This window comes from Lynx canadensis, chromosome B4 (genome assembly GCF_007474595.2).
Source record: "Lynx canadensis isolate LIC74 chromosome B4, mLynCan4.pri.v2, whole genome shotgun sequence".
Lineage (NCBI taxonomy): Eukaryota > Metazoa > Chordata > Mammalia > Carnivora > Felidae > Lynx > Lynx canadensis.
The window spans coordinates 43,928,437-43,948,698 of record NC_044309.1 but is presented as its reverse complement, the minus strand read 5'-3'; the positions used below and the strand labels follow the sequence as shown (position 1 = coordinate 43,948,698).

Below are 20,262 nucleotides of genomic sequence, written 5' to 3'. Positions count from 1 at the left end.
TTTTGCTGGCCTGACACTCATTCTAGTAAACCCAGCAAAATAGGTATTTGATTAGGAAGGATATTATTTTTCGAGCTTTCTTTTTTTTAAGTTTATTTATTTTTGAGGGACAGAGAATGCATGTGCATGGGTGTGCCCACACGAGTGGGGAAGGGACAGAGAGGACAGAGAGAGAATCCCAAGCAGGCTCTGAGATGTCAAAAGTAAGATGCTTAATAGACTGAGCTACCCAGGCACCTCTATTTTTTGAGCTTCAATTCTGGGAGTGAACACTACTGTTCACAACAGCTAAATAAATACACAGAGAGGGGCGCCTGGGTGGCGCAGTCGGTTAAGCGTCCGACTTCAGCCAGGTCACGATCTCGCGGTCCGTGAGTTCGAGCCCCGCGTCGGGCTCTGGGCTGATGGCTCAGAGCCTGGAGCTTGTTTCCGATTCTGTGTCTCCCTCTCTCTCTGCCCCTCGCCCGTTCATGCTCTGTCTCTCTCTGTCCCAAAAATAAATAAACGTTGAAAAAAAAAAAAAAAACATTGTTAATAAATACACAGAGAAATGAAAATACGACCAGGCTAATTCAGGTATTCTGAATGCAGTGCCTTAAGTAATTAACTAATTCATTAATCGGACTCTTGATTCAACTAATTGTATTTTTGTTCGTATTTATTTACTTTTTAAAGTTTCTTTGTTTTGAGAGAGAAAGTGAGAGATGGTGTGCATGAGGGGGAATGGGAATGGCAGAGAGAGAGAGAGAGAGAGAGAATCCCAAGTCGGCTCTGTGCTGTCAGACCAGAGCCCAATGCAGGGCTCGAACTCACAAACTGGGGGATCGTGACCTGAGCCGAAATCAAGAGCAGGACGCTCAACCGAATGAGCCACACAGGCGACCCCCTCAACTAATTGTATTTTGAGTTTATAAACTGTGTTTCATTTTTAAGGATTGTTTGGGTTTTCGCCTGTTGCTTACTTTAATGTGTAACCAGGGGTGTTTTTCTCTGAATACATAGATTCTTCTCCTAACCCCCTCCTGTTCCTTGAAGTACTGAGAGTTTTTTTTTTCTTTTTTCTAGTATGTCAATGATTTGTGTAATTACTGTTCAGTTGTTTTAATCCCAGACAAAAAGAGACGACTAAAGTTTCCATTTATGGAAAAATCGCTTTGACAGCTTAGAAAGCCCAACTGTTTTTGTAGGATTGTGATTAAATAGAGGAAGGAACTTCTAGAAAATAAAAGTTATTACACAAAATTCTCCCAATAGGGGGCCTGAGTCCACAGCAGAAAGCTAGTTTTTATTATTGCCTGGAAGGTGCTCCCCTCATTACTGTTCTGTTTAGTCAGCTGACCTTTCTCCCAGATACTCGTCAAAAAACCCCTGTTGTCCAAAGGCTGCATGATAAGACCTGGAACACTGATGGACATTGAGATTGGGATCCACACTACTACTTTGCAATGTGTCTACAAAGAGTTTTTCTCTGACCCTTGGAAAGGAAATCTACTACCCGAAGCTATTTCTTCGAGAACCTGAGAGCCATCTCTTTGAAAGGCACACATTCAGGGAGTTAGGGAGATAAGTCTCCCTCTCCCAGTCCCTGTGGGAGGATAAGGGTCTAGCTTCAGTGGGGGCACCACCTTGCTTTAACATGTACCACTGCCACCTGTCATAGAGATAGGAGAAGTTTATTTCTCTTCTAGATAAGCACTAAGTCTTCACTCGGATTAACATCCGGATTAACACAGATTAACGGTCTTTCTGTTAGCACACCTTTAAAAAGTCTTCAGTCTTTTGTTTTGGGGAAGTTGAGTTCCTTGATGCTGGTCCCTCTTTTCTATTGTAACAGTGTTACTGAATGAAATCTGTCCTCACTGCCTTAATGAGCGTCCGGCTTCATTTCTCTTTGCCTGCCGTAGTTAGATGTCTCCTTTATTCTGCTTGCCTCAAAGTCTTGTAAGTGGATTGGGTAACTGCTTAGTGTCCAGTAATGATAAGTGTTTTCCCTATCTCATTAATTTGGGAATTTTGCATAATATCTCAGTCCCAGAATTCTCCATAAGCCATTACAGTGGTTTCTTCGTATCCTGGGGGATATATATGTTCCAAGATCCCCAGTGGATGCCTGAAACCAAGGACAGTACTGAACCCTGTATATACCGTTCTTTCCCTCTATACGTACATACCTATAATAGAGGCCTTGTGACGCAGGGTTAAGCTACTATTGACCTTCTGATGATACATCAGGAGAATCATCTGCTTCCTGACCACAGTTGACTGGGGGGTGACTGAAACCATGGAAAACAAAACCACAGATAAGGGGGGGACTACTTCCTTGTAATATAAGTGTTTAAAAAGATCATGAGTTAGGCAGCAAGAGTAGACTTTGGTTTGACTCTGCTTCAATATTTTTATTAGCTTCTTAAAACTGAGCAAAGGGCTAACATTTCTATATGTCATTTTCTTCATTTGAAAGTAAAAAAAAAAAAAAAGAAAAAAGAAAAGCATCCCATCCGGACTTGTTGGAACATTGAGATTGACAAAACATGGGCAATGGGTAGTACCTAGTTCATAGTAATTGTTCAATAAATAATTACCACTTCGAATTATCAATCCCTAGCAAATCCTGAAGAGATTATTTTTTTCTCCTCTCTGTTGTTACAACAATTGCTCCTATGGCATCCTTTATATACCTATCTGCAGGTTTCCTCTATTAGGCAGTGAGCTGGTTCTTCTTTTTCTTCTTTTTCTCCTTCTTCTTCTTCTTCTTCTTCTTCTTCTTCTTCTTCTTCTTTTTCTTCTTCTCCTTCTCCTTTTCTTCTTCTTCTTCTTCATATGAAGGGCACTATGCTTTTTGAGTAAAATTTATTTAATTAATTAATTTTAGAGACAGATTGTTCTCGCACATGAGTGGGGGAGGGGTGGATGGGGAGAAAGAGACGTGGAATCCAGGGAGAAAGAATCCCAAGGAGGCTCCACTCTCTCAGCACGGAGCCCCATGAGGGGCTCAATCCCACAGCCCAGGGATCATGCCCTGAGCCGAAATCGAGAGCAGATGCTCAACGAGTTGAGCCACTCAGGTGCCCCAGGCAATGAGCTTCTTCACACTAATCCTCTATCCTTGTATCCCCGGCTCCTGCCAGTTGAAAAGTTGCACATTTGATAAATGTTTAGTGAATGAGCAAACCCATGAATAAATGAATGCATGTATGAATTCGTATTTCATTTTTCTTATATCTGGCCTGAAACAAAGATTTATCTATTGTGTTGCGTTGTCATTTTCTTAAGAGTCATCAATTTTAGAAACAGAAACTAAAGGTACAAATGGGAACTCAACACGGCATTGTTTTCGTTTCCTGCCTTTGACTATCTGATTGGACTATTCAAGCTCAACTTGTTAAAACTCATTAAGTGCCTATCCCACATGATTTGACTCATACATCCTCTTTTGTCCGCAGGCAGTTGTCTTAAGAAAAGAGGAAGGAGCTCTCAAATGCTGTGTCAATTCAGGGACTCAGTAGAACAATGGAATACCGTTCTGAGGTAGAAAATTTGGATGAAGATGGTTATACTCGTTTAGACTTCAGCTCTCAAGGCGTCACTGGGAGACATGTGGTCTTAGAGAAAGGTATTTTTTCTTTCTGCCTTCAACATTCTTGTTGTCATCAACTAAAACACTTACGTGGGGAAAATTTGAAAGATTTGTGATTTGTAGGAGGAAAACCTTTTAAAAGGTTCTCAGACATCACTGAGGATATTTGAAAGTGTACTAAGCCTTTCCTCATGGCAAATATTAGGTGACTAATTATTAGTATTTAAAATAATTATTATGATGACAGAAAATACCTACAATGTCTCCGTTCTGTAGAAATAGACACTTCGGCACTAAGGAACTGTACATAAGTGTGATGAATGCAAAGATGAAGAAATTTTAGTGGGAGTGTCTTGTTGCTTGATTGGCAGAAAGGAGTAAATTGTAGAATGGAGGTCATGGAAACTTCGAGAAGTATATGTCAACAACATCAGAATATTGAAGATAAGAAAGAGAAGAATAAAAAGATGGAAGATAGACAAGAAAAAAATCCAAATATGTGATTTAGTGTTAAAGGCAAGTTGGAAGTCATAGGGTTTGGAATCATGAATCTGATGTGGTTTTTTGTGACAAGAAATTGATTTGGATTTTTTTTTATCAAAAGTGGGGGGTCTTTGTATACTAGCATTAGAAAATGTGTGTTAGATGAAATGCGTGTTAGATGAAAAGATCCTATGAACAGGATATGAGTGTTAAATGTAATATAAAAAGAGTGAAAATGGTGAAAGACATTGAAAAATCTCTCTCTTCACAGAATGAACCATTTAGTGTCCTCTATGGTTCTCCTATTATACAATTCTCTGAAACACTTAGACTGCTTATTCTCAGTCAAAGGCAGTCTTTGTTGCAGTGCATTAACATAAAATAAGTTTCCTGTTATCAAGAGAAGATTTTTGTCACAAGTTTTGACATGAGCATTTGCACTCCTCTGCTTTCTGGTCATTCACCTTGCTCATCTGCCCTTTACCACTTATGCAATTCTTTTCTTGCTCAACTGGTTTAAGAGGAGTGGCAAACTGGATGATGTAAGAGGTAGGGAGTCAGGTACAAGTTTCTATGTATTTGTTGACAAACAGTGAGTTATGTATAATGACCTAGTAGTCTCTGGACAAGATGCTTTTATGTGCTAGCCCATTTAGTTCCCACAATGATCCTCTGAGGTATTATTACCCAATTTTTCACAAAGAGAAATGAATAAGCAGAGGCAGTAATTCACCCAAGGTTATTCAATGAATAACTGAAAAGAGAAGGTTGCCCTAAGGGACCCATGCTATTTCCCCACATTAAGCTGTTTTTTATAAAAATGAGTGGGATTTCAGGGGCGTCTGGCGGGGGCTCAGTCGGTTAAGCGTCCAACTTTGGCTCAGGTGAAGAGCTCGCCATTGGTGGGTTCGAGCCCCGAGTCCAGCTCTGTGCTGACAGCTCAGAGCCTGGAGCCTGCTTCGGATTCTGTGTCTCCTCCTCTGACCCTCCCATGCTCATGCTCTGTCTCTCTCTCTCTCTCTCAAAAATAAATAAACATTAAAAAAAATTAAAAGAAAATGAGTGGGATTTCAAAAATCCTGATAGTGTCAGGACCTATGGACGTCAACGTGAAACTAAAATTAGGAGTGTACAGATGTCAGGGCATGTGCTGAAATTACAGTTCTGGCATCTGAAGAGGTATGATAAAGGAGAGAGAAAATTCAGATAATCCTAGATGACTAGATTATTTGCGTATAATGGTTCACATCAGAATGTGCCAGATTTTGATGAACTGTAGAACTGAAGTGCCGTGTGATTCACCCTACTTCTTCATTTAATTTCTGTTCCTTCTGGCTTCCTAGGAACTTGTGCTACGTCTCCTTATTGGCGTCCCATTGCCGTGACCTTGGGAATCCTATGCTTGGTAATACTGGTGACAGCTGTGGTCCTGGGTACCACGGGTAAGTATTTGGCGGGGGGGGGGGGGGGGGGGGGAGAAATTAACAACAACGAAGACAACAACAACAGACATTTGATAAGCATGTATACTGTGCCAGACACACTTTTTTTTTTTTTTTTAATTTTTTTTTTTCAACGTTTATTTATTTTTGGGACAGAGAGAGACAGAGCATGAACGGGGGAGGGGCAGAGAGAGAGGGAGACACAGAATCGGAAACAGGCTCCAGGCTCCGAGCCATCAGCCCAGAGCCTGACGCGGGGCTCGAACTCACGGACCGCGAGATCGTGACCTGGCTGAAGTCGGACGCTTAACCGACTGCGCCACCCAGGCGCCCCGCCAGACACACTTTTAAGAGCTTGACATGCATAATCTAACGTAATCTGTATATTACCACGTGCTGTGTCTCTCTCAAAAATAAATAAACATTAAAAATTTTTAAAAAGAGACTATAACTATTTTTATGAATCTTATGATTTAAGGAAATTGTTTTGTACCTGATCTTAATCTAAGTTTCCTTGAATAATATCAGGAATTACCTGAGGCACTTACTAAACAGACATTCTGTGATGGGTGAATGAGTTCTTTTAGATTTTATATCTCACAAATTCTATTGTCAATAACATATTATTGTCCTTTGGGGTTTTTTCAAGGAGCTCTCATTTTTAAATAACAGAAAAAGGATAGATTAATTACTATTTCAAATCTGTCCTGCTCCAATTGACTCTATTTCATTTGCCTCTTGCTTTCTCTTTCATACTCTTTCTTTACTTGTTCGATTTTTTTCTCGTTTTTACTACACCTTCATGGAAGTTATTTTTTTCTTTCCATCTATTTAATCTATCTATCATCTATTCTATTATCTATCTATCTATCTATCATCTATTTATTTATCTATCATCTATCATCACTATTTATCTATTATCTATTATCTATCTTGACCTCTCAATCAGCAATGTGTTCTCTATTTATCATGAATCAAGAATATATCCCTTGTGTTCCAACATAAATATGGGTTTGGGAATTATAATTTCAAATATAGTAGAATGACTTTTTTTTTTCTGTCACTATAATTGTTGTTGGTATATGAAGCTATTTGGAGACCCAATTCAGAGAGCAACCCATTGAAGAATGACAACTTTCCATCAAGAAATAAAGAGAACTACAGTCAACCCACACAATCATCTTTAGAAGACAGTGTGGCTCCTACCAAGGCTCTCACAACCACAGGCAAGGGCAGAGTTAAAAGATGAGTGGAATCCTTAATCCAGAAAGGTCAATTATTGGTGCTAAGACCTGGAGTAGGGTGGGTAAAGAGAGCACTTTTACATGCAGGGATTGTGCATTCAGGGAAAGCACATATCAGTATTATCTCACAATAGTATGCCCCTATCATATATACAATAAAGTGATATAAATATCCCACGCTTTTGGCCAGGCATTGCTAAGTTGGATTTTTTTTTTTTTTGAAATCAGTAACTAATGATCACTTTCTATGTATTTCGATCTATAGATGATGGTATAACTTGATGCAAAGGAAAGAAATGTGTTCTCTCTTCTTTCAGAATTGACATTTAAAAAATATTTTTTTAATTTTTTTTTAAACGTTATTTATTTTTGAGACAGAGAGAGACAAAGCATGAACGGGGGAGGGTCAGAGAGAGAGGGAGACACAGAATCTGAAACAGGCTCCAGGCTCTGAGCTGTCAGCACAGAGCCCGACGCGGGGCTCGAACTCATGGACCGCGAGATCATGACCTGAGCCGAAGTTGGACGCTTAACCGACTGAGCACCCAGACGCCCCCAGAATTGACATTTTAAAGGAATGTCATTAGAATAGGATATAGGATGTCAGGAAGAAAGGCAGAGAAAAAGGAAAGTAGGGAAAATGTGCTAAGAATGAAGAGGCTAAATTGAGCACATGCCAAAAAGATAGACCTAACAGATATGTTCTTGAAAACTCCGGTTATATTGTTTTTCTTTAATCATACAATTTCATTAATTTTATTACAGTTTGATATGCACTTTACCCTTATTTCTAATTGCATCATAATTGACTGTGACAATATTTTGACTTCAATTTTCCATTTCTGGACCCATATCTTCTCACTATTTGCATCACGTAGCTAACGATACAAAACAGAGATATTCTATAATATGAATCATTGCTTTTATACTTTTCTGCTTTGGAAAGCTGTATTGTTAATTGGATCTCACACCTCTAAAGAAGTTAACGTGAATTACTGTATATCTCAAAGATTGATTTAAGTTGATTTGTTTTAAGAATTATCATGAAGAAAGGGAGGTCCTGGACTGAATTTGAAAGAATAGAATACAAATCAAAAGGGAAAGGAGGACTGACTGTTTAAAACACTGTTTATAATTATTCAATTTATATTTAAAGTTTAAATGAATGGAGGATTTTATTATGGTCTCTTATGTAAAATTGTATCCCTATTGAGGTGATTGGGTGGCTCAGTTAAGCATCCAACTCTTGATCTCAACTCAGGTCATGATCTCATGGTTTATAAGATAGAATCTCTCATCAGGCCCTGTGCTGACAGTGCGGAGCCTGCTTGGGATTTCTCTCTCTCTCGCTCTCTCTCTCTGGCCTCTCTGTCTCTGTCTTTCAAAATAAATAAACAAACTTGCAAAACTCATAGCCCTATAGTTTGAACTGAAAATGAAATATATCACTGGCAATTCATTGATTATTAAGTGTCCACGGGATGAATGGTCGCTTGCACTGAAAGAGTAAATTGGTATGATATGAATATCATTGTATTTACTTTTTATTTCCAGGAGTTTTTTCCAACTCTTGTCCTCCTAACTGGATCATACATGAGAACAACTGTTATCTATTTAGGACATCATTAGCTTCCTGGAATAGCAGTAAAAAACAATGCTCTCAACTGCACTCTAATCTCCTGAAGATAGACAGTGAAAAAGAACTGGTAAGTGTAGACTTCAGTTGTAATTATCTGTGGTCTCTACTGAGCAGAAAAATAAAGGTAGATTCCAGATAATGACAATTTTCCCTAAAAGAAAGTCACTTTTCATATCCTCCATAATTATAATAATAGCATGTATTAAATGGGTAAAATATATAATATGTTTATTTATTATTTTATACATATATATATAGAGAGAGAGAACAAGCATGGGACAGGGGCAGAGGGAGAGAGAAAATCTTTAAAAAAAATTTTTTTAATGTTTATTTATTTTTGAGAGAGAGTCAGAGCACAAGCAGGGGAGGGGAAAGAGAGATGAGGGAGAGACACAGAATCCGAAGCAGACTCAAGGCTCTAAGCTGCCAGCACAAAGCCCGTTGCGGGGTTCAAACCCACGAACCGTGTGATCATGACCCGAGCTGAAGTCAGACACTCAACAACTGAGCCACCCAGGTGCCCCAAGAGAGAAAATCTTAACCAGACTCCATGCTCAGCCCAACACGGGCTCGATCCCACAACCCTGGGATCATGACCGGAGACAAAATCAAGAGTCAGACAGACAACCAACTGAACCACCCAAGTGCTCCTATGTGCTTTTTAAAATTAATTAATTCTAAAAGTAAATATGTTTCACTTTAAAACAAATCTGTTCAAACACACTCCAAGTTTGCCTGACTGTAATAATCACCACTCCTCATTTTTGTGGGTTTGGGTTTCAATTCTTCAAGTTGGTGGAGTAAAATAGAAAATTCCCTCCCTTGTCAGCATTATTATCAAGGAAAAATAGCAGTAATAATAATACACATTATAAATCATTTACTCCTTGAAATATCCTGGGAAAGGAAAAGAGGTTTAAAAAGTAACCTTGCAAGTTCAATGCTTACATAGTTTGTAAGAAGAAAGTAACAACTCAACAGCTGCTAAAAGCTAAATATCTCGTATTGGCAATAGATGACATAGGAATCAGAGACATGCCAGTGTAGGTAAAGTTTTACAGAAAAAGTGGGCCTTAAAATGCATCATGAATGAAGGGTAGGACTCAGTTGGGCTATGAGTAGGAATTAATAGTCAGGAAACACTCCATACATCTAAACAATCTAGAACTTCTACCTTTGCTTTCACATCCTCTCAATTTTTGTGTTTCTGTCCCACATCACCTAACAGTTGTAGTTCACATGAAAATTGATGGAAGTAGATTATGGCAAGGAAGGAGAAGGACACTGGAAGTTGGTCGGGCTCATAGATGTTTCTCTCATTTGTCAACAATTCAAATGTCGTCATTAAAACTCAAATTACTGGGGCGCCTGGGTGGCTCAGTCAGTTGGACGTCCGACTTCGGCTCAGGTCATGATCTCACGGTCCTTGAGTTTCGAGCCCAGCGTCGGGCTCTGTGCTGACAGCTCAGAGCCTGGAGCCTGTTTCGGATTCTGTGTCTCCCTCTCTCTGACCCTCCCCCATTCATGCTCTGTCTCTCTCGTCTCAAAATAAATAACGTTAAAAAAAATTAAAAAAAAAAACCACCTCAATACTTATTCATAAAACACGCCGTGGAACTAAATTATTTTTATAGGTTTTTTTTTTTTTAACCTAATTCTGCAGAGCATTTCTTGACAAAAATCTTATCAGTTCATATAGTCAATCTGAGGAGAAGATAGTGGCTTGTCATCCATGAAAATTGCGGAAGGGTTCTGTCATCTTTGGATTTTGTTGGGCAAGTTGGAAGGAGGCTGTACGATTTTGACGTTACGGATCTGTTCTTCATTGGAAAATTAAACAATAACGACTCTGAAGGAGTGAAATATGGCTTCTGGAAACACCCAATGGCATTCATGGTTGGCACTTTTCTCTAGGTTGATGCCAGCCTATGCAGGCATTCTTTATCAAAGCGATTTCAATCTGCTGTCTCTATTTCAATGTCTGTAAGAGTTTTTCCCCATCTATTTTGTCTATCATCTCTGTCTATTCATTCTCTCTACCACTCTTGGACATGCGTTTGTATTTATGTTTTCCTACAGGAATTCATAATGAAGCAAGCGTCTTCTCAACCCGATAATTCATTTGGATAGGGCTTTCTCGCCATCAAACTGAAGGACCATGGCTCTGGGAGGACGGCTCGAGATTCTCTTCTGACTTGTAAGTAACTGGAAAGACAAGCTTCATGCCCTTTCTCAGAAACCTAAGAGCATGCCAACCAGTTAAGAATCTGATTTGTGGGCCATGATAAGAAAGAGAGGCAGAAAGAAAAATGATAGCGAGAGACAACGAGTGAATCAGGAAAAAAAAAAAAAGAAAAGACGGTAGAGGAGGACTTTACAGTCAAAAAGAGTTGAGTGGTCATCTAGTGTTACTAACACAAACGTGCCTCAGCTTTCTTATGAGGAGGGCATTTGCACATGTCGGCAGCTGTCCAGTTAGGGGGAGCTGTCACTGTTAGTATAAAACTCTGGCTACGAGCATGGGCTTTGGAGTTGGCTCTCAGCTTGAGCCAACGCTTGGTCCGCTCACTGTGTGAAATTAGGTACGTTGCTTAACCCACCTGAGCCCCTTTCTCCTCATCTATAAATGAGAATGAAAATAGTACCTACCTGGTGGGCCTTTTAAGGTAAAGAAAGGAGATAAAAGTAACATCACTTAGCACAGTGTCCCGTGCCTAGTAAATACGTGTGCCGCGTGCTGTTATCCTTAATTGTAAAAGCAACACATTTCACATTTTACAGAGTTCTTTGACACATAGTTTGCATGTGCTTAGTTATAAGTTCTTCCTTGTTGTGTGTGTATCAGCCAGAATTCTTTAGAAAAAGATCTATGTAGATCACCTGTTGGTTCTGAAGAACCCTGACTGATACACGTGACATTGAGGAATAATTTATCCATGGAGATTTACTATCAGAAATTGGCTCATGTGATTAGGGAGACCGACAAGTCCCACAGTCTGACATCTGCAGCAGGAGACCCAGGAGAGCCTGTGGTCATAAATTCCGTTCAGGTATGGAAGGCTGCTAACAAGGGAGCTGATGGTATAAAACCTAGTACTCGGGTAGAGACGAGCTACCCTGAGATGTCTCAGTTCACACGGTGAGGCAAGAAAAGGCAAACTCTTCTTCTGTAGGCTTCTTTGTTCTATTTCAGCCCTCAGTGGATTGGATGATGCCCACCCGTATTGGGGTCTGCGGTCTGCTTTCATGTATCCACGGATTCAAACGCTAATTTCACCCAGAACCACTTTCACAGATATAATTAGAAATAATGTTAATTTGGGTGTGGCCAGTCAAGTTAATGCAAAAAATTAACTATCACAAAGTGCTGAGGTCTTCTTCACTGTAATTGTCATTTAGTTTCTTTGTCATATCTGAAGAATATGGAATTATATTTTCCTTTTCAGTTTCTATTATTAGTGTGTGTGTGTGTGTGTGTGTGTGTGTGAGTGTGTGTATAAGAGAGAGAGAGAGAGAGAGAGAGAGCGAGCCTGTTTGTTTTCCCATTATTTTCAGGTGTCTTTTCCAATTCAATTTCTCTTTCAAAGAAAGAAATTTCAGCTTTGTTGATTCCTCTGTGCCTTTAAAAAATTTTCTTTTTTTTAAATTTTTTTTAACGTTTATTTATTTTTGAGACAGACAGAGACAGAGCATGAACGGGGGAGGGTCAGAGAGAGGGAGACACAGAATCTGAAGCAGGCTCCGGGCTCTGAGCTGTCAGCACAGAGCCCGACACGGGGCTCAAACCCACAAATCACGAGATCATGACCTAGGCCGAAGTTGGACGCTTAACCGACTGAGCCACCCAGGTTGCCCTAAAAAAATTTCTTTTATTAATTTCAGTTCTCATCTTTACCACTTCTTTCCATTCAATTTCTTTGTGTTGAATTTGCTCTTCTGTCTCTAATTTCTCATATGAATGCTTGACTTATGAAATTCCTTTCTTTTTCTCAAATACGTGCATTTAAGGCTATAATTTAATGTATTTTATTGTCATTTAGTTCAAATACTTTCTAATTTCCATGCCGAGGTCCATAGGTCCATAGGTCCATAGACTTAGAAATGCATTTCTTAATTTATAATACCTGTGTGTTTCTATAATTATCCCTTTGCTTTGGGTTGCAGCTTAATTCCATTATGGTCAGAGAACATACTCTGCGTGATTGCAATTCTCTGGTTTTTATCTTTTATCTTCTTTCCCTACAGAGAGAAGTATATAAAGTCTCCCAATGTGATTCTACTTACCATTCTGTAACCATTTTAGTTGATGTGCTGAAGCTGTATTATTAGGCACATTTAAATTTAGAATTTTTATACTGTACAGGTGTATGGTCCATCCTATGAATTTTTTCTTTTCTTTCTCTCCTCTTTTTGAATTGTTTAATATTTTTATTACTCCATTTTTCTTTGATTTTTTAAAAATGTTTATTTGTTTTTGAGAGAGCGAGAGAGAGAGAGACCATGAGCAAGGGGAGGTCAGTGAGAGGAGGGGGCCAGAGGATTCAAACAGCTCTGTGCTGACACAGGCAAGCCTGATGTAGGGTTCAAACTCATGCACGGTGAGATCATGACCATGGATCCAAAGTCAGGGCCCAAGTCAGAGGCTCAACCACTAAGCCAGCCAGGCATACCTACCCCATTTTTTCTTATAATAATTTAGAATTTACTCTTTCGCTAATTTTTTAGTGGTTGTTCTAAAGATTACAACAAATATCCTTCACTCATCAAAGTCTAATATTAATTGTTGGTTGATTTTAAATGTTTGTGTGTGTGTTGTGTGTGTGTGTGTGTGTGAGAGAGAGAGAGAGGAGAGAGAGAGAGAGAGAGAGAGAGAGGATTGAGAGTAAGCAGGGGTGAGGGGCAGAGAGGAAAGAGAGAATTCCAAGCAGGTTCCATGCCATCAGCACAGACCCTGACACGGGGCTCTATCCCATGACCCTGAGATCATGACCTGAGCCAAAATCAAGAGTCAGAAGCTCAACCGACTTGAGCCACCCACGTGCCCCAAATCTTAATTGTTTTTCATGTTCTTCCCTGGCAATATAAAAAATATTAGAATATTACTTTACTCTGTGTACTCCCTCCTCAATTTACATGCCATTGTTTTTTGCGGAGTTTATTTAATGCTCTCACATCTTTTTCCACATTTTAATATCTCAGCAATTGGCACCTGTCTTACAAATGCTGTCCTTTTATAATCACTGTAGGTCTCAGCTGAAGTTAAAGGTCTGTCAAGGATTAGCATTTGTTTCTGCCAGTCAGAGAGAGGCACCACAAACGTGAGATTACTCAAACACTCTACTTGGTTTTTCGTTTTGTTTTGTTTTTTTAAAATTTTTTTTTTCAAAGTTTATTTATTTTGGGACAGAGAGAGACAGAGCATAGAACGGGGGAGGGGCAGAGAGAGAGGGAGACACAGAATCGGAAACAGGCTCCAGGCTCCGAGCCATCAGCCCAGAGCCTGACGCGGGGTCTCGAACTCACGGACCGCGAGATCGTGACCTGGCTGAAGTCGGACGCTTAACCGACTGCGCCACCCAGGCGCCCCTGTTTTGTTTTTTTTAACTACACTGGTATATGGATTCAGATAGAACTATGTAATTGCCAGTTACTTCTGGGGCACCTTCTTGGGGAATATAATTATTCTCTTCCCATCTTCCCACCTGGTGGCGAGACTGAGACATGCACTTCTGACAGTCCTTTTCTGTGCGGTATTTTAATTTTCATTGGCTTCTGCACCGAATGAGTCCTTTGTTTTCCAGTTTCTGCAGGGTTTTCTATTAAATTCCCATCTTGGATGGATTTATTTCACAGTATTAGGTCAATAAATGGCCCTATCAACAATTGATGACCCTCTTGGATTCAATAAAAAAATATAGCCCTAACAAACAGTAGATTTATATAGTCATCTCCTCTAGATTTTCCCACATATTATGGTTTGTAATGCTTTTTATTTTCTTCTGCCTCTCCTTCCAACCATTTTTGTTACCCCGAAGAAACTCCCTGATTCCTTTTAGAGTGGAAATTTGAGAGTTTAATTCTCTGTGTTTGTCTAAACCTGTTTCTATTTCAATTTTTCCAAAACATATTTTCTTTGAGCATAAATTGAAAATGTGTTGTTTGTTTCTCTTGGCCATTCAAAGATGTTGCCATGTTTTTCTATTTTTTTTTTTTTTTTTTTTTTTTTTTTTTTTGGTTTGGTGTTTTGAAAGGTCATCTAACACATCTAACATGTGTTTAATATCTGATGTCTTCTCAGCTTTGGAAAATTCTCAGCCATACTTGCTTGAAATGTTGCTTCTTCCCTTTCTCTGGGATTCCAGTTATATACATTATAGACCCATTCTCAATATTCTGTATGTCTTCTCTGCTTCTTCCTGAATCTTTCAGCCTTTTTTTTTTTTCGTTAGATATTTACTTCTCATATATCTTTGAGTTCACTAGTTTTTGTTTTTTTTTTTTTTTCCCATCTATGGCTAATCTGGTGTTAAAAACCTCCATTAAATTTTTAATTTTGTGTCGTGAATTTCTCAGTTCTATGATTCAGTTTGGCTCTTTCTCAAATCTAGTCTGTCACTATTTATAATTCTTGGCTTTCTTCCACGAGGCCTAAATCAAGGCTGTTTCCTGCTTTGGCCTAGTCATTTCTACAAAAGAATTCTCTCAATCCTCCAGCCTCAGGGCCAAGAAGAGATAGATACACAAGAGGAAGAGTACCAGTCTGTAGCTGTTATGGTGAGGCTCAGTGATGCCCTTCAAGCTTGACGGATAAATGCCGCCCTTTCAGGAGAACTCTTCTATTTCAGCAAAGAGAACAGGGCCATACACCCACTTACCATGATAATGATCATAATTGTCTATCATGGTATTGTAATACAACTCCGTCTTCAGAATGAATTAAAATACATAATGCTGTTTTCCCTGCCTTTAAATGGGCTCGATATCTATGATTCTTCATTAGTGCTAGGTATTTCTCAATAATAGCTCCTCTGATTGGTCTGTTCACTAAATACACCCAAAGATAATTTCACTAGCCTGTTGTTTCATTTGATAAATATATTTCTAGGTGAGAGGTTGAAAGATCAACAAAGAACTTTCTATGGAATACTGAATGATTTTCTTATTTGTCAGGAGCTTTATTTCATTTTATGTAACAGTGTTTTTCTTAAAAAATTTTTGAGTCATTTTTATGCGTTAATAATGAAGCCTATCCTGTTACCATTTGAAAACTAATGCAATCTAAATTCAAATTTCCTTTTCCAATAACATGGACACTTCAGAAACTCTTTTCACAAGATCCTTGTCAATTTCTTTCAGCGTTCTATAGACAGTAGACAGTATTTCTTATGTTCTTTCTAATCACCTCTTTGTATTTTAACAGGTTTCAGATCAGAAGCACAGAAATTCAAGGAAAACTCATCTCACGATTGCGTGTGGATTCACCTATCAATAATTTATGACCAACTTTGTAGTTTGCCTTCATACAGTATTTGTGAGAAGAAGTTGTCAATAAAATGACGAGGCTGTTGATGCAAAGAACAGAGAGAAGTGTGTAACAGCCAGAAGGGCAAAAAACGAAACGGGAAAGGAAGATGCTGGAGGTCAGAATAAAGGCTAAAAATAATCAAGAGAGCTTAGCCAACTTCAGTCTTAGCTGAGAAAACGGTATGGAGAGTCTGTGATGCTGTACTTTTCAACTGTTTCGGCAGACCAGCCTTACGTTCCAGTTAACAGAGCCCTACTTGTGGAGTAGGGACAGCTGAACTTCTATCTCCATTCTACTATTGACTTAGCATTAACCTGGAGGTTAGCCACGTATCCGTGGTGTTTCCAAAGGCTCTTTATTTCTGGGCTAACCAGACTCATTTTTTTGTCCTTAAAAAGTGCCCCTGGAGTACATGTGGTGTGTTCCCATGATGCTTTCTCCACTTCTAGCAGTTTGCCAGACACAGGTGGAAGCAAAATGTATCTCTGAACAGCTGAATGAAGAAATGAGAAAGAACGTCTTCACTACAATCGGAGCTATTCCATCATCTTGTTCATCAATATGGTCACAGTTATGATCAAAAGCATCATGAGGGGCGCCTGGGTGGATCAGTCGGTTGAGCGACCAACTGCAGCTCAGGTCATGATCTCACAGTTGGTGGGTTCAAGCCCCATGTCAGGCTCTGTGCTGACAGCTCAGAGCCTGAAGCCTGCTTCGGATCCTGTGTCTCCCTTTCTATCGGTGCCTCTCCTACTCGCACTATGTCTCTCTCTCTCTCTCCCAAAAATAAATAAACATTTAAAAAAATCCTTTAAAAAATTTTTCTCTGTCCCTGGGGCACATGGGTGGCTCAGTTGGTTAAGCATCCGACTTTGGCTCAGGTTGTGATCTCACAGCTCATGAGTTCGAGCCCCACGTTGGGCTCTGTGCTGACAGCTCAGAGCCTGGAGCCTGCTTTGAATTCTGTGTCTCCTTCTCTTTCTGCTCCTCCCCCACTTGTGCTCTGTCTCCTCTCTCAAAAGTAAATAAAAATGTAACAAAAAAAATTGTTTAAAAAAAGCATCATGAAAAAGCAGCAAATAAATATTTTTATTTATTATTTTTTTCATATAAATAGCTCAGAGAGTACGTCTGCCACATTTCTGACTAATAAGATTTTGTATAATGTGAAGTTGTATGGGAATTGCTCTTACAAGAAAGCTTTCTCCTTTTTAAATACTATCAATCAAAAAAGATCTGGTAATGAATATAGAAAAAAACAATCCCATTGCTGCGGTATTAACATTCTGGAAGGCAAAACGTGTCGTACTATTTTTGATGATTAACATTTGGAAGTTTTTAGCACTTTCTCAATAATGCCTGTAAGAAGGTATTTCCTCATATGAGGAACATGTTTCCTCATATGAGGATTTGTCTCTTTTTTTTTTTCTCTTACATTTTCCCACTGGTGCTATTTTTATTCCCAAAAGGGTCTTCCTTTTATTAGCGGAGAGGGAGTTACAACCTTCCCGTGGTCATTAACAAGCGAACAGAAATCATGCCAAATTACTGGATTTTTCACTTTAAAATGTGTAATTGTATGTTATGTGAATCACTGTACTCAAAATGTTAAAGAAACTTCTGGCCTCCAAATGCTGTGTGTAATAAACACTATCGCAATACGCCCTCTCCCCATCGGAAAATGATAATGATTCTGGCACTGGGGAGAAGGTAGTATAGTCATTTTAGATTGAAGAATAAATTTGGGTTCTCAAGTATTTAAAAATCTAAGAGAAGACGCTAGAGATTTTTCGTGAAATTTCCTCATGCCTTTTATTTTATTTTGTTTTTAATTTTTTTTTCAATATTTATTTTTGAGACAAAGACAAAGTGTGAACAGGGGAGGGGCAGGAGAGAGGGAGACACAGAATCCAAAGCAGGCTCCAGGCTCTGAGCCATCAGCACAGAGCCCGACGCGGGGTTCGAACCCACCAACCGCGAGATCATGACCTGAGCCGCCCCTCCTCGTGCCCTTTAATAGGCAAGCTTGTGTATTGTCACACATACCAAAGAAATGTGGCAAGGGCAAAGTTAATTCAGGTAAGAGTTAAATTAAGGCAGAAGTAAGACTTTGAAGATTTTGTATTTTAGTTTTGCTTTTGGCTTGATCCGAGCCTCCTGAGTCCCAAGGACAGAGTGGAATGATTTGAAGAAATCATAATCATCAAGAAAAATAATTCCGGGTGCTGAATGTCAGCTGTACTTACAGCAGACAGGTTAGGCAATGATAAGCTGTGATTTAAAGATAAAAGTGTGGACTGTGACACAACTTTGGCATACAGTAAGATAGCTCTAGGCTTTCCAAGCATACTATACCTGACTCGTCAATACATGGTTATACCACAGTTTACGTGGACACGGACGTTGGAATGAACAGAAACATGAACCTGTTGCAAGAGACAGAAAAGGGAGGATGGCTGCTAACTGAACTTAGTTCCAAAGGGTAAATTCAAGGTGGGTAATGATCATACTAGAGGAAACACTTTCCTGTTCGACGACCACCATCTTCTCTGGCCTGAGGCACTGCAGTAATTTTCGGAGTAATCTCCCAGTGTCCACCTTGACCTTCTAAGGTCTTTTGCCAAATAGCAGAGTGATTCTTCTAAATTGAAACAATCATGTCAAGCTCTACTAAAATTCACCTCACTTCCCACATATCTCAGAGTAAAAATAAATATAGGTAATCAAAACAAAAAGAAAAGACCTTTTCAATGGTCTGTGAGACACTTACCGTGGGCCGCTTTACTTCTTTGACCTAATCTACTTTTCCCCTCTTCATTTATTCCATCTAGGACACTGGTTTTTCTCTCGTTTCATAATAACTGGCATGCTTCGAGCTTTCTGTTCCATTAACCTGAATGATTCTTACCCTAGATAATGTGCAGGATGCACTCTTTCACTTCTTTCAAGGCTCTGCACAATATTCACTTTCTTAATGAGGCTGACGTCAACTTGCCTTATTTAAATTACCAACCCTCCGGGAGCCTGGGTGACTCTGTTGGGTTAAGGCATCTGACTCTTGATCTCAGCTCAGGTCAAGATCTCGTGGTTTGTGAGATCAAGCCCCACATAGGGCTCTGCGCTGACAGGGCAGAGCCTGCTAGGGATTCTCTCTCCCTCTCTCTCTCAAATAAATAAATAAATAAATAAATAAATAAATAAATTATCAACCCTCCGTTTTGTATATTCTCAATCTCCATTACCTTCAACATATTTCATAAGTCTTGTCCTAGTCTAATATGCTCTATTATTTGCTTACTGTCTTTCTGTATATCCTCTGCCTTCCTCCTAGAACATAGGCTCCAAAGGGCAGAGCGTTTTGTTTTACAAAACTAGAATCTGAGACTAGCACCTGAATTAAGTAGGTGTTCAAAGATATTTTTGTCATTGTTGAAAAAAAAGTAAATGTTCAAGGACAGGTAGGAGAAATGGTAATGTAGGTTTTGTGGCGAAAAGTATCAAGAATCTACTTGAATCAGTGAATGGAGAAGAGTTTTAATTGATATTTCAGGAAAATCATATTATCTAACACCTTCTAACTTTATTTTTTTCAGGCCCCAGCTGTTGCAGTTTCTAATATTTGATCTTCCTGCTTCTTTCTACTGTGTGCTTCACTTACCTCTCCTTTCAAGTTTATTTAATTAAATTAAATTATTTAAAAAGTTTATCCATTTATTTATTTTGAGGATGAGAGCATGAGCAAGGAAGGGGCAGAGGAGAGAGGGAGAGAGAGAGAGTCCCAAGTAGGATCTTCACTGTCATCAGTGTCCAACGCGGGGCTCAATCCCATGAACTGTGAGATCATGAGCTGAGCCAAAATCAAGAGTTGGATGTTTAACCTACTGAGCCACCCAGATGCCCTTCACTTCAAACTTTTTTACTGCCTTAGCTCCTATACCATTTTCTAATACATCAATCCAATGCAAAATGGACCAAATTAATTTGGGTTTACTACTTTTTACAAGGCATAATGCAAGAGAAAATGTCTTTACGTTCGTTTTATCTAGAATAACTTGATGAACAATACACGGTTGGAGACACATGATAAATCTAGAATGTGTGTTTCCTAATCCTGCCCTCATAGGGCCTGCCCGACCCCACCCAAAGCATCTTCTCCATTTCTTTATATTTAGTATGCTTGATTTAACCAAGATGTCAACTAAAATATAGAAAAGTATTGGTAGAATATATAATTATTGTATTGGTTCAGAAAGGATTTTTGGACATTATCTAAAACAGTCTTCTCAGGTTAGGAAATTTAGGCAAAAATTATTACCCGGCTTCCTGGAGTCACATAAAAAATCACATGTAGT

The 20,262-nt window shown here is 39.1% G+C and overlaps 1 protein-coding gene and 1 long non-coding RNA gene across 2 annotated transcripts; one reads left to right on the top strand and one right to left on the bottom strand.

Moving 5' to 3' along the window:
* The first annotated feature begins 3,424 nt into the window (after nucleotides 1-3,424).
* On the top strand, nucleotides 3,425-16,425 carry CLEC7A (C-type lectin domain containing 7A). Its single transcript, XM_030321679.1, is given in 8 exon segments — nucleotides 3,425-3,613; nucleotides 5,404-5,502; nucleotides 6,591-6,728; nucleotides 8,301-8,452; nucleotides 10,465-10,504; nucleotides 10,507-10,582; nucleotides 15,806-15,833; nucleotides 15,835-16,425. Coding segments are annotated over 8 exon segments (744 nt in total). The 5' UTR covers nucleotides 3,425-3,510; the 3' UTR covers nucleotides 15,943-16,425.
* Nucleotides 13,939-18,950, bottom strand: LOC115518264. Its single transcript, XR_003970210.1, has 3 exons — nucleotides 18,869-18,950; nucleotides 15,253-15,255; nucleotides 13,939-13,971 (listed from the first exon to the last, which is right to left on the bottom strand). It is a non-coding gene; the product is annotated as an uncharacterized LOC115518264 (long non-coding RNA).
* Between the last annotated feature and the right edge of the window lie 1,312 nt (nucleotides 18,951-20,262).